This window comes from Portunus trituberculatus, chromosome 10 (genome assembly GCF_017591435.1).
Source record: "Portunus trituberculatus isolate SZX2019 chromosome 10, ASM1759143v1, whole genome shotgun sequence".
Classification (NCBI taxonomy): domain Eukaryota; kingdom Metazoa; phylum Arthropoda; class Malacostraca; order Decapoda; family Portunidae; genus Portunus; species Portunus trituberculatus.
This window is the reverse complement of record NC_059264.1, coordinates 3,264,083-3,276,582: the sequence shown is the minus strand read 5'-3', so window position 1 is coordinate 3,276,582 and position 12,500 is coordinate 3,264,083. Positions and strand designations below refer to the sequence as shown.

Sequence of the window (12,500 nt, the reverse complement as noted above, 5' to 3'; positions counted from 1 at the left end):
TCTCAACTAGTTAGAGAGACAGGAAGGAATAGAATACGGTCTCTCTCTCTCTCTCTCTCTCTCTCTCTCTCTCTCTCTCTCTCTCTCTCTCTCTCTCTCTGATTGGTTGGTACAAGTGATAGAAATGGTGATGTTGATTGTGGTTGTTGTTTTGGGCTTCGCAAAAGATAGTGATGATAATGTTGGTGATCAGTGGTGGTGGTGGTGGTGTTATCAGAGGTGGTGGTCGTGGCTGTGATTTCGTTGTTGCTGGTTTTTTGCTGTTGTTCTTGATGTTGGTAGTGTTGGTGTTGATATCCTTATTGTTTTGTTTGTAAAATCCCAGCGTTTTTTTTTTTTTTTTTTCTATATTGGATCATAAACGCTTTTCTCACTACTATTATCCAAGGCCACAGAGATGACTAGCGGAATTTTCAAGAGTGTTTCTACAGTTAATAATGTAGAATTCTAGTCACTCTGCCTCTAGAACCGCAAAAAAATAAAAAAAATAAATAAAATCAATCAATCAATAAGTAAAATAATAGATAAATAAATAAATAAAAACTTAAAAACTCGTGTAAACTTAAATAAAGCCTCTTGAAATAATATAGCCACGGCTGGACATGTACTCAAACTGCCCTGCTCCCTCACCATGACTTTTTTCAAGGCCATTGAGATGATGACACGCGTTCTCAAGAGTGTTTCCTTAGTTAATATTGTAATAATATTGTTAATTCGTCTCCAGAACCATGGAAAAGTAAAGAAATGACATCCTCTTTACTTAGATTAGAGCCTTCTGAAGATTGCGCTGATGAGAGAGCTAAGTGTTTATAAAGATGTTAAAAATTAATATTGTTGTTGCTGTTGTGTGTGTGTGTGTGTGTGTGTGTGTGTGTGTGTGTGTGTGTGGCGAAAGACAATAAAGTTTATTACAGGATAATTTTTGTAGTTTTACAGTATATGGAATCAAACTAGAACACAAAGAAAAAATACCTAAATAAATAAAAGAACATCGGTACCTTAATAAACGTCACTGGCGGCCGCTGCCTACACACACACACACACACACACACACACACACACACCACACATTCAGCGAGCCAGACATGTACGTACGTGTAGTTGTGTGTATTTTGACGACATGCTTATTGATTGAAGGCACCCAACTTCACTGGGGAGGAGGGGGGGAAGGAATGAAGAGAGAGAGAGAGAGAGAGAGAGAGAGAGAGGAAATGAAGAGCTGTGGGAGAGACGGGGTAATCTGAAGAAAAGATAAGGAAGGAGATGGAATGAAGTGAAGGAATGAGAGACAGACGAGAAAAAAAGAACTGAAGAGAGAGAGAGAGAGAGAGAGAGAGAGAGAGAGAGAGAGAGAGAGAGAGAGAGGAGTAGATAAGGAAGTACAGGCCAGACCAGACAGTGAGAAAGACCTTAGAAGAGAAGAGGGAATAAACGAGAGAGAGAGAGAGAGAGAGAGAGAGAGAGAGAGAGAATATAGAACCAGAAGGGACGGGAGAATATATTTTTTTTCACATACGAAAGAAAATGGAAAAAAAAAATCAACAACCGCCTGACTTTCACAAATGAGCGTTCATGCAGCACGATGTTTGTGTAAATACGAGTGAACGTTGTAGAATGAAACACTTCGAGATGACTTGTAATGCCCATAGTGATTGAGATAGTGATGATAATGATAGTATTAATAGTTACTAGGATCATATTGTCTAAAATTCCTCCTCCTTTTCTTCTCCTCCTTTTTCTTCTTCTTCTTCTTCTTCTTCTTCTTCTTCTTCTTCTTCTTCTTCTTCTTCTTCTTCTTCTTCTTCTTCTTTCTATACGGGGTCTCCTCCATGTAGCCCTGTCCTCCGCCACTTCGAGGTCCAAGTTCTCCCTACCGTCACCCACAGCAGTCCTTCCATCTCATCCTGGCTCTTCTTCCTCTCTTCCCCTTGCCGTCCACCTCCATGGTCATCATCTGCCTCCTTCTTTTCTCTATCCAAATTCTTCTTTTATACCTTTTTTCCTGTTTCTGTCTTTCGTATCTGCTTTTTTTCTCTTTTCCTTGCGTTGTGCTCTTTTTCTTTCCCTTCTTGTATTTGTTGACGTAAATACTTCCGAGATTACTTTTAATTCTCATAGTGATTTAGATACTGATGATGATGATGATAGTAGTAATAAGAGTAGTTACCATGGTAATGATGGTGATGATAGGAGTACTTAGTGTAGAGATGATGATGATGGTGATGATAAGGAAGAAGTGTTTAGTGAGAGGATGATGATGATGGTGGTGATAAGTTATTAAAGTGTTTTCTCCTCTCTACAGGTGAAACACACACACACACACACACACACACACACACACACACACACACACACAATGGGTAATAAAGCATCAACACCACCGTCCACACAACCACCACCACCACCACTGCGGACAGAAACAACGGGGAGTGAAGGAAGAGGAAGAGGGGAAGCAGAAGGGAGAAAGGTAGAACAAGATGGAGAAAAGAGGAGACAGGAAAGAGAGCCGAGAGGAGAAGGAGAAGGAAGAGATAAAGAAAGAGGAAGAGGAGGACAAGCAGAAAATTTGTTCATGGAGTTCAGTCGTCTCGAACTCAATGACGAGATTGTGTTGCGGCGCAGATACACAGCAGCAGCAGCTACAGGAACCAGAGACCAAAGGGAGGAACTGCTACAACGAAAAACCCTGAGAGAATTTAGCAGGTACGAGAATAGTGCCGCGGCCATCCCACTCAAGACGGACAGTGCCGCGGCCATCCCACTCAAGACGGACAGTGCCGCGGCCATCCCACTCAAGACGGACAGTGCCGCGGCCATCCCACTCAAGACGGACAGTGCCGCGGCCATCCCACTCAAGACGGACAGTGCCGCGGCCATCCCACTCAAGACGGACAGAGCCGCGACCATCCCACTCAAGACGGACAGTGCCGCGGCCATCCCACTCAAGACGGACAGTGCCGCGGCCATCCCACTCAAGACGGACAGTGCCGCGGCCATCCCATCCCATTCAAGACGGACGGACAGTGCCGCGGCCATCCCACTCAAGACGGACAGTGCCGCGGCCATCCCACTCAAGACGGAGTGCCGCGGCCATCCCACTCAAGACCATCCCATCCCACTCAAGGCGGACAGTGCCGCGGCCATCCCACTCAAGACGGACAGTGCCGCGGCCATCCCACTCAAGACGGACAGTGCCGCGGCCATCCCACTCAAGACGGACAGTGCCGCGGCCATCCCACTCAAGACGGACAGTGCCGCGGCCATCCCACTCAAGACGGACAGTGCCGCGGCCATCCCACTCAAGACGGACAGTGCCGCGGCCATCCCACTTAAGACGGACAGTGGCGCGGCCATCCCACTCAAGACAGACAGTGCCGCGGCCATCCCACTCAAGACGGACAGTGCCGCGGCCATCTCACTTAAGACGGACAGTGGCGCGGCCATCCCACTTAAGACGGACAGTGGCGCGGCCATCCCACTCAAGACGGACAGTGCCGCGGCCATCCCACTTAAGACGGACAGTGCCGCGGCCATCCCACTCAAGACGGACAGTGCCCCGGCCATTCCACTGAAGATGGACGGTGGCGCGGCCATCCCACTCAAGACGGATAGTGCCGCGGCCATCCCACTCAAGACGGACAGTGCCGCGGCCATCCCACTCAAGACGGACAGTGCCGCGGCCATCCCACTTAAGACGGACAGTGGCGCGGCCATCCCACTCAAGACGGACAGTGGCGCGGCCATCCCACTCAAGACGGACAGTGCCAAGGCCATCCCACTCAAGACGGACAGTGCCGCGGCCATCCCACTCAAGACGGACAGTGCCAAGGCCATCCCACTCAAGACGGACAGTGCCGCGGCCATCCCACTTAACACGAACAGTGCCAAGGCCATCCCACTCAAGACGGACAGTGCCCCGGCCATTCCACTGAAGATGGACGGTGGCGCGGCCATCCCACTCAAGGAGGGCGGTGGTGCAGCTGTTTCCGGCAAGGATGGTGGTGATGCGGCTGTTCCCGGAAAGGAGGGCGGTGATGCGGCTGTTCCCGGCAAGGAGGACGGTGGTGCGGCTGTTCCCGGCAAGGAGGACGGTGGTGCGGCTGTTCCCGGCAAGGAAGGCGGTGCAGCAGCTGTTCCCGGCAAGGAGGACGGTGATGCGGCTGTTCCCGGCAAGAAGGACGGTGGTGCGGCTGTTCCCGGCAAGGAAGGCGGTGCAGCAGCTGTTCCCGGCAAGGAAGGCGGCGCTGCGGCTGTTCCCAGCAAGGAGGGCGGTGGTGCGGCTGTTCCCGGCAAGGAGGGCGGTGGTGCGGCTGTTCCCGGCAAGGAGGGTGGTGCAGCTAGGTCAAACTACACCCGAAAATCTTGGACAAAGCCTAAGCGGAAACGTCTTGTAGTGCCATACCCGCTTCCGGGGCATGGTCGCTTCCCACGTCATCCTGTTAATGAAGGACAGTTTGCCTACCAACTTGACACGGGTATGCTGGTCCGTCCACCGGCATCCGGCATCAGCATCGTGTGTTGCAAATTTAGCGAGGTATTTCACAACAAGAATGACATCTCTGCCTATGTGTCGTATCGTGTGTCTGATAGGGTGATGTTCAGGCTAAAACACCACGAGACAGATGGCAGAAACACTATCATTGTGCTCCACTGCCCAAACCCGCAGGTGGCACAGCAGCTGCGGAAGGAGATTCAGAATGGCAATGCTGAATGCCCCACACAGGTGTGGTGCTTTGGATCCCTGGCTGAGGCACGGGGTGAACATGTCAGACCACTGAGGGATCTGCAGAGTTTATATCAGCACCACCTGCAGCAGATAGAGGGAAGGGCGATGCAGATGCTGGCCTCTCACTATGACAAGATGGATGAGGTGAAAGAGCAACTGGAAAAACTACGTCAGGGAAAAAGGAACCTATCACTGGAGGAGTTTGCTGAGTGCCTCAAGTCCCTTAAGGCACTGGAAGACCGCCATCAAGAGCTGGAATTACAAAAGGGTGAGTTCCAGAGACACTTGGAGGGTGTCCTTACAAACCTGCATAATGCCAAGGACACACAGAAATTAGATGCTTTGGCCATTGAGCTGAGGAAGGACATGGCCACAGAGTGCAACAGATTGGATAAAGCCTTTCCGATCTATGCGCGAAGAAGGGACATTGTCAAGACAGTGAAGAAGAATCAGGTGTGCATAGTCATCGGCGAAACAGGGTCTGGCAAGAGCACCCAGATGGCCCAATTCTTCATGCAGGAAGATGTGGCGCGAGAAGGCTTGGTGGCATGCACTCAGCCACGGAAGATTGCTGCTACCAGCCTAGCGCAACATGTGGCCAATGAGATGGGCTCGGAGGTGGGTGGCCTGGTGGGCTACAAGGTGGGCATGCATACCAAGAAATCGGAAAGCACTAGGATCCTTTACATGACAGACCACGTGCTGCTCAACGAGTGTTTACAGGACCCTGCACTATCACGCTACTCGTGCGTCATCATTGACGAGGCGCACGAGCGCAGCATCTACACAGACCTACTGTTGGGTATGCTGAGGTCCTGCCTGCAAACACGGCCTGAACTCCGCCTCGTCATTACTTCTGCTACCATAAAGCCTGACGTGTTTGTTCGCTACTTTGGCAAGTGTCCGGTGGTAAAGGTGTCAGGCCGCATGTTTCCAGTGGAAGTGGAGTGGCAAGAAGTCCAGGATGGCGTGGACAGCTTTGACAAGTACCAGGAAGTTGCTGTTCGCAAAGCGGTGGAGGTGCATTGCCAAGAAGGGGAGGGCGATGTGCTGGTGTTCGTCACCTCTCCTGCAGAGACAGAACGCTGTTGTCAGATGTTCCGTAACCAGCTGGAGGGTCGCCAAGAGGACTATGTTGTACAGCAGCTGCATGGGCGGCTACAAAATGAGGAACAGCAAGAGGTGTTCCAGCCGGCACCGGAAGGTCGGCGCAAGGTGGTATTCGCCACCAACAGTGCTGAGACTTCTGTCACCATCCCTGGTATCAAATTCGTCATCGACACGGGCCTGGTCAAGGAGATGAAGTACGACCCTATGCGGGGGATCAGCAGCCTTTCTGTCACTCTGATCTCACAGAGTTCAGCACGCCAACGTCAAGGGCGCGCTGGCCGCCTTGGCCCCGGCAAGTGTTTCCGCTTGTACACTGAGCAAGACTATAAGAGTATGGCACCTGATGCACTGCCAGAGATTCTTAAGGTGCATGTGGGCCATGCCATGCTCAAGCTGCTAGAGCTGGGTGTTGACCCTATGAAATTTGAGTATGTTGAGGCACCTTCAACAGAGGCTCTAGAGACAGCCATTGCCTCGCTGCAGGCCCTCGGGGCAGTGGTAGAGGGGCGCATCACCGACCTGGGGAGATGGGTCGCCAAAATGCCCTTTGATCCCCGCTTTGGCGTGATGGTGCACGATGCCGTTCAGGCTGGAGCAGGACTGGAGGGCATTGTTGTGGCGGCGACCACAGGCTGCGGTCCCGTGTTCTACCGCGGCGGGTCTGCCAGGGAGAAGGAAATGGCAGACAAGAGAAAGGTTCCTTTCTGTCATGAGGGTGGTGACCAGCTGACAGCACTCAACGTGTTCCGTGAATGGCATGCGGTGCCAGAGAGGAACCAGGGCCGTTGGTGTCTCACTCACGCCACTAACGGTAAGACCTTGCGTGCTGTACGAGAGACCACCCGCGAAGTACTGCACACACTTGACAAGGAGCTAGGTGTTCAAATTCCTTTCAAGTTCGGTGAAGCCTGCACTGTGGATGTCATACTAGCAAGGCTGCTGTTCCGTACGCTGAGCTCCAACCTGAGTCACTACCTAGGTCACCCAAAGGCAGGCTATGCCCCTGTCTTCAAGGAACAACGTGTGGACCTGCATCCGTCCAGTGTTTTGCTACCCTTGGGCTCCCACCCCGAGTGGTTGGTATTTGAGCAAGTGATGCGCACTTCGAGCGACTTCGCCATGCAGGTAACACCTGTGCAAGAGTGTGCAGTAGTGCAGGCAGTTCAGGACGGCTGGCTGCAATTGGACGTGGAGACTGCCAAGAAGAAAAAGTTAGTGGTGGCATGTCGTGAGCTAGTGGGGCCACAACTGATGCGAGAAGTAGTGGGGCCTCGGTACTCGCTCCTGAGGAATTTCGAGGAAAAGCTAAATGCTGCTTATCCTGGTTGCGTGGTGGTGGTGGAAGCTAATACAGAGAAGGGTGAGCTGCGGGTGCTTTCATCGCAGCAGCAACAGGCCTCCCTCACGCAAAGTTTCAAAGACGTGGTGCCGCCGCTGCGAGCTAAATTCAAGGACGAGGAGAGCGAAGAGTCCGTCAGCAGATCCGAGCGTGGCGGTGTGAGGGCAGTAATGGGCGCGGGTGGTGTGGTAACTAACCTCCTCATGCCTGCAGAATACACTGCTGTGATGGTGAACTGCCGCCTTGATGATGTACAGGACCTCTCTGAGGGTAAAGTGGCTGTAGCCTTGAGCAAACACGGGGCCATCAAGGAGTGCACAAAGTTCTTTCGTAAGAACAACAAGTCAACACTATGGGGCAAAGTGGTGTTTAAGGAGCACAAGGCGGCAGCAGCTGCCGTGCAGGAAAGTTATGACAGACAGATGAGGGAGAAGCAACGTCGCTTTCAGGAGAATAGTGAAGATGATCCAGATGAGAAGGAAGAGTCTGATGATCTGCACCTCTGTGTTCGACCCAACGTGCGAACCGCGGAGCGTCCTGATGCTGCCTTCACTGCCAGGATCCAGTGGTGTCGGCGGCCATCACGTGGTTTCGGCTATGTTTCCTTTGTCAATGTTGAGGACTTCATGCGGGCGCGGACTGAGTGTGTCTTTGGCGGCATTACTGTGGGCGAGTCTCGCGCCCGGGTAAAGGTCGCCCGGAAGGAAGCGCAGAGCCTCCACGTTAGTAACTTTGGGCCACTTGTCACAGAGGACGTGTTGCGCGCCGCCTTCGCGGAGAAGCTGAACCTGCACCCGACCCGTGACCTAACCAAGGTGGTGGTGGTGAGGGTGCAAAAGTCCAACAACCCGGAAGAGCGTCACACCTGCAAAAGGCGCCTCATTTCAGAGATAGAAAATTTTGTTCCAAGAGGAAGTTTCCACCTGGAGGTGCAGGAGCCTCGCAGTGACCGTGACGTCAATTTCTTAGGGTTCTGCAAGTTTAATAATCCTGAGCATGGCCACGCCGCCTGTGTCGCCATTGATAAAAAGTTCTACATGATGGACACCGTGGTCACTATGAGACCAAACATCCGCAGCTCGCTGTTTGTGCACTCTGACGTGTACGCGCAGTGCGGCCAGCAGCTGGAGGCTCTGCAGCACGAGCTGAAGGATGGCGACGTGCGCCTCGAAATCAAGAAGCTCAGAAATAACAATGTATTCGTGACGCTGTTCAGTGATAGTGTGGCGGGGGTGGCCCACGTCCGTGCCCGCCTCAAGCAGCTGGTATCGGGCGACGTGGTGGAGTGTGGCAACAGTCCAGCCTCCGTCATCCTCTTCTCCTACGAGGGCAGGAATCTCCTGAGGGAGGTGATGGACCGCACACACACGCTGGTGCTGACTGACACCCGCCTTAGGACGTTGTCCATCCATGGGCCAGCAGAGCAACGGGAGATTGCCCGCGGCCTCATCACGGACTACCTGCGCATGTTGGCTGACCACCGTGACAACATACAGCTGCGGGGCGCTTCCCGTCCGCCAGGGCTAATGAAGGCGCTCATGATGAAATATGGAGGCGACCTTGAAAATCTGCGGACCTCGGCAGGACTCGGGACGGTGACCCTTAACCTGCGCCACCACCTGCTGGGCCTGTATGGGCCGCGGCAGGCTGTGGAGAAAGCCAGGCAGATGGTGGAAGCCTTGGCAACAGCCCTGCCCCAGAAAATGACGGAGACAGCCGAGGAGCAGCCCGACTGTCCGGTATGTTTGTGCCCCGTGGAGTCGGCCGCCCTGCGCCGCCTGGAGTGCTGCGGCCACGCCTACTGCCGCGAATGCTTAACGCAGCAGGTGAGCACAGCACTCACCAGCAGAACCTTCCCCGTGGAGTGTGTGCAGGAAGGGTGCGGTGCCTCACTGGCCTGGCGGGATTTCATCAACGTGTCCCGCGAGGGTCACCTGACCCTGGCACGGTTGGTGCAAGCTGCCGTGGCGGCGCACGTGCAGGCCCACCAGCAGGCCCTGCACTACTGCATCACGCCGGACTGTCCTGTGGTGTACCGCACTACCAAGGAGGGCGCCCTCTTCGTGTGTCCAGATTGCGAGGCACGCGCGTGCACGGCGTGCCACGTGCTGTACCACGAGGGCATAACGTGCGCCATGCACCGCAGCGCCGAGAATGACGGGAACGGCTTGAACGACTGGATGAGGCAGGACACGGGGCGCAGGAAGGTGTGTCCGAGTTGCTCCACGCCCATAGAGAAGCTGGATGGCTGCGACAAGATGACGTGTGAGGCCTGTAGGAAAGTGCTGTGCTGGCAGTGCCTGGCCGTCTTCCTCAGTGAGGACGAGTGCTACAAACACCTCAGGAACCAGCACGGAGGCTACGGCGGCCACTGAGTCTGACTAGTGACCAGGCAGCGGAGGAGTGGAACAGGGAGGGGAGGTGTACCACTATAATGAGTCAATAAAGGTGTGAGTGTTACCTGTGTGTTGTAACCTGACACAACGGAGCCTGGCTATGCTGGCAACAGGACTGCTGTGTTGCTGAGAGGAATACTACACGCTAAAAGAGAGGGTGGGAAGTAGTAGTAGTTGTTGTTGTTGTTAGAGAGAGGAAATGTAGCAACTTTAACAAAACCGTAATTCAATGAAAAGAAGAAAAAGAAAAAAAAAGGGAGGAAAAGAGGATAAGAAAGAATAATACAAACATTCCTTATATGGCAACACTTATCAGGATTATAATGATATCCCTCCTCCTCCTCAGTACATGAAGGTGAACTGACGAGGAAAGCAATAGGCATAAGGAATTAAATTAGGAACTGTCTTATTTTTGTACTAGAAAGGAATAGTTCTAGTAGTCATAGTAGTTGTTTAATGGATAAGTAATGACTGATAATCTCTCTCTCTCTCTCTCTCTCTCTCTCTCTCTCTCTCTCTCTCTCTCTCTCTCTCTCTCTCTCTCTCAGGCGAAGACGATTTTCTTATTAGTATTTTTTTTATTATCTACTACTACAAATACTATTGAGATCATTTATATTTTAGCAGTAGTAGTAGTAGTAGTAGTAGTAGTAGAAGAAGTACAAGTAGTATATAACTGTTAGAGAGAGAGACAAAGAGAAAGAGATCTACCAGTATCTAGCATCTACTCCCTTCCCTCCTCCCAGTACCCGTCCCCAAGACCCGACCACCTCCCCTTCCATCCCTTCCCTCCCACCAGCCACCACCCGCCCTATCCTTTCCTTCCAACGCCGCCAGCCCGCCACTTCAAATCCGGACCTTTAAATTCAAAAGTAGAAGGTGGTGGTGGTGGTGGTAGTGTCTCTCTCTCTCTCTCTCTCTCTCTCTCTCTCTCTCTCAGGATCTCCAAATTCAAAAGTAGGAGGTGGTGGTGCTCTCTCTCTCTCTCTCTCTCTCTCTCTCTCTCTCTCTCTCTCTCTCTCTCTCTCTCTCTCTCTCTCTCTCTCTCTCTCTCTCAGGATCTCCAAATTCAAAAGTAGGAGGTGGTGGTGCTCTCTCTCTCTCTCTCTCTCTCTCTCTCTCTCTCTCTCATAGTGGAAGACAAAAGCTGGAAGAAGAGGAGGAGGAGGAGGAGGAGATAGAAGAAAATAAGAATAACAAGAAGAAAAGGAGGAGGAGGAGGAAGAAGAGGACTACGAGAACAACAAAGAAGATGACGAAAGAAGGAGGAGGAGGAGGAGGAAGAAGGAATCCTGACCTCTTCCCTTCCTCCCTTCTTCCCTTCCTTCCCTTCCGTCATTTCCTTCCCCCTTCCCAACCCAGCCCACCTGAGAGAGAGAGAGAGAGAGAGAGAGAGAGAGAGAGAGAGAGAGACTTACATAACTGAAACTGTTTCTAGAGTTAAGGGAGGAAGAAAAAGGAAGAGGAGGAGAGGAAGAAGAGTTTGTATATACACGTAGCATCCTCTTGACCCAGAAAATGGAGGAAGAGGAAGAGGTTTGGGGAAGAAGACGAGGAAGAGGAGGTGTGGGGAAGAAGAGGAGGTGTGGGGAAGAGGAGGAGGAGGAGGGGTAGATTTCGATCAATAAACATCACTAGGAGGAAGAGGAGGAGGCTGTTGTTGTTGTTGTTGTTTTCTTTTCTTACTTCTACTATTATTGCTTCTCCTCCTCCTCCTCCTCCCTTTCCTTCTTTGTGTCTGCCTGTCTTTTTATCTGTCTGTCTGTATGTATGTATGTAATATTGATTAATTTGATATGCTATACTGGTTCCAGAGTTGGGATGTTATTCACCTCGGTCGTCTGCTGGTCACCCAGTCAGTCTTCCCCATCACGGAGCGAGCTCAGAGCTCATAGACCGATCTTCGGGTAGGACTGAGACCACAACACACTCCACACACCGGGACAGCGAGGCCACAACCCCTCCAGTTACATCCCCTACCTATTTACTGCTAGGTGAACACACCCCACACATTAACAGCCAAGCCCATTTGCCTCGCCGCACCGGGACTCGAACCCGGGCCTCTCGATTGTGAGTCGAGCGTGCTAACCACTACACTACGTGTGTGTGTGTGTGTGAGCTTCTTCAGGAATAAACATCAGCCACCATCACCAGCTGTTTCCAATCACACACACACACACACACACACACACACACACACACACACTCTCTCTCTCTCTCTCTCTCTCTCTCTCTCTCTCTCTCTCTCTCTCTCTCTCTCTCTCTCTCTCTCTCTCTCTCTCCCTATTACTGTCTTTGTCACCAAGTCACTTATTGCCAACTCTCTCTCTCTCTCTCTCTCTCTCTCTCTCTCTCTCTCTCTCTCTCTCTCTCTCTCTCTCTCTCTCGTCCAACATTTTTTCTCTCACTATCTTTCCTCCTCCTCCTCCTCCTCCTCCTCCTCCTCATGCCACACAGTCTGCCTGGCACCTTGGCCCTCCTTCACCCCTAAAAAGGTCATTGCCAAGGACACACACACACACACACACGCACACACACACATGTAATATACATAAACATACACAAAGGTTTCAATGGTTATATTTACCTTGTTGATGTTGTTGTTTTGTGTGTGATTCACCTCGGTTGCCCGCTGGTCACCCAGCCAGTCTTCCCCATTACGGAGCGAGCTCAGAGCTCATAGACCGATCTTCGGGTGGGACTGAGACCACAACACACTCCACACACCGGGACAGCGAGGCCACAACCCCTCCAGTTACATCCCCTACCTATTTACTGCTACGTGAACACACCCCACACATTAACAGCCGCGCCCATTTGCCTCGCCGCTTTCCGGGACTCGAACCTGGCCCTCTCGATTATGAGTCGAGCCTGCTAACCACTACACTACGCGGTGTGTGTGTGTGTGTGTGTGTGTGTGTGTGTGTAC

At 52.0% G+C, this 12,500-nt stretch overlaps 2 protein-coding genes across 3 annotated transcripts in view; both read left to right on the top strand.

Annotated features, from left to right (window-relative positions):
- The window catches only part of LOC123501838, a 5,026-nt gene extending 1,513 nt beyond the window's left edge, over positions 1-3,513 (top strand). The window contains exons 2-3 of the mRNA XM_045250866.1: positions 2,303-3,401; positions 3,485-3,513. Coding sequence (XP_045106801.1) covers positions 2,357-3,401; positions 3,485-3,513 — 1,074 coding nt within the window. The 5' untranslated portion in view covers positions 2,303-2,356. The remainder of the gene's footprint in view (positions 1-2,302; positions 3,402-3,484) is intronic.
- Positions 3,116-9,635, top strand: LOC123501999 (ATP-dependent RNA helicase DEAH12, chloroplastic-like). 2 transcript variants are annotated; one of them, XM_045251143.1, is made up of 2 exons: positions 3,116-4,299; positions 4,330-9,635. In XM_045251143.1, exons 1-2 carry the CDS (start codon positions 3,575-3,577, stop codon positions 9,548-9,550), a joined length of 5,946 nt encoding a protein of 1,981 aa, XP_045107078.1. In that variant the 5' UTR covers positions 3,116-3,574; the 3' UTR covers positions 9,551-9,635. The 2 variants fall into 2 exon arrangements, with proteins under 2 accessions (XP_045107078.1, XP_045107076.1); XM_045251141.1 differs by having other exon boundaries at positions 3,116-9,635.
- Positions 9,636-12,500: the final 2,865 nt, after the last annotated feature.

What these genes read in the sequence shown, in the direction of transcription:
- LOC123501999 (XM_045251141.1), top strand. Translation starts at nt 3,575, where the DNA reads ATGGACGGTGGCGCGGCCATCCCACTCAAGACGGATAGTGCCGCGGCC.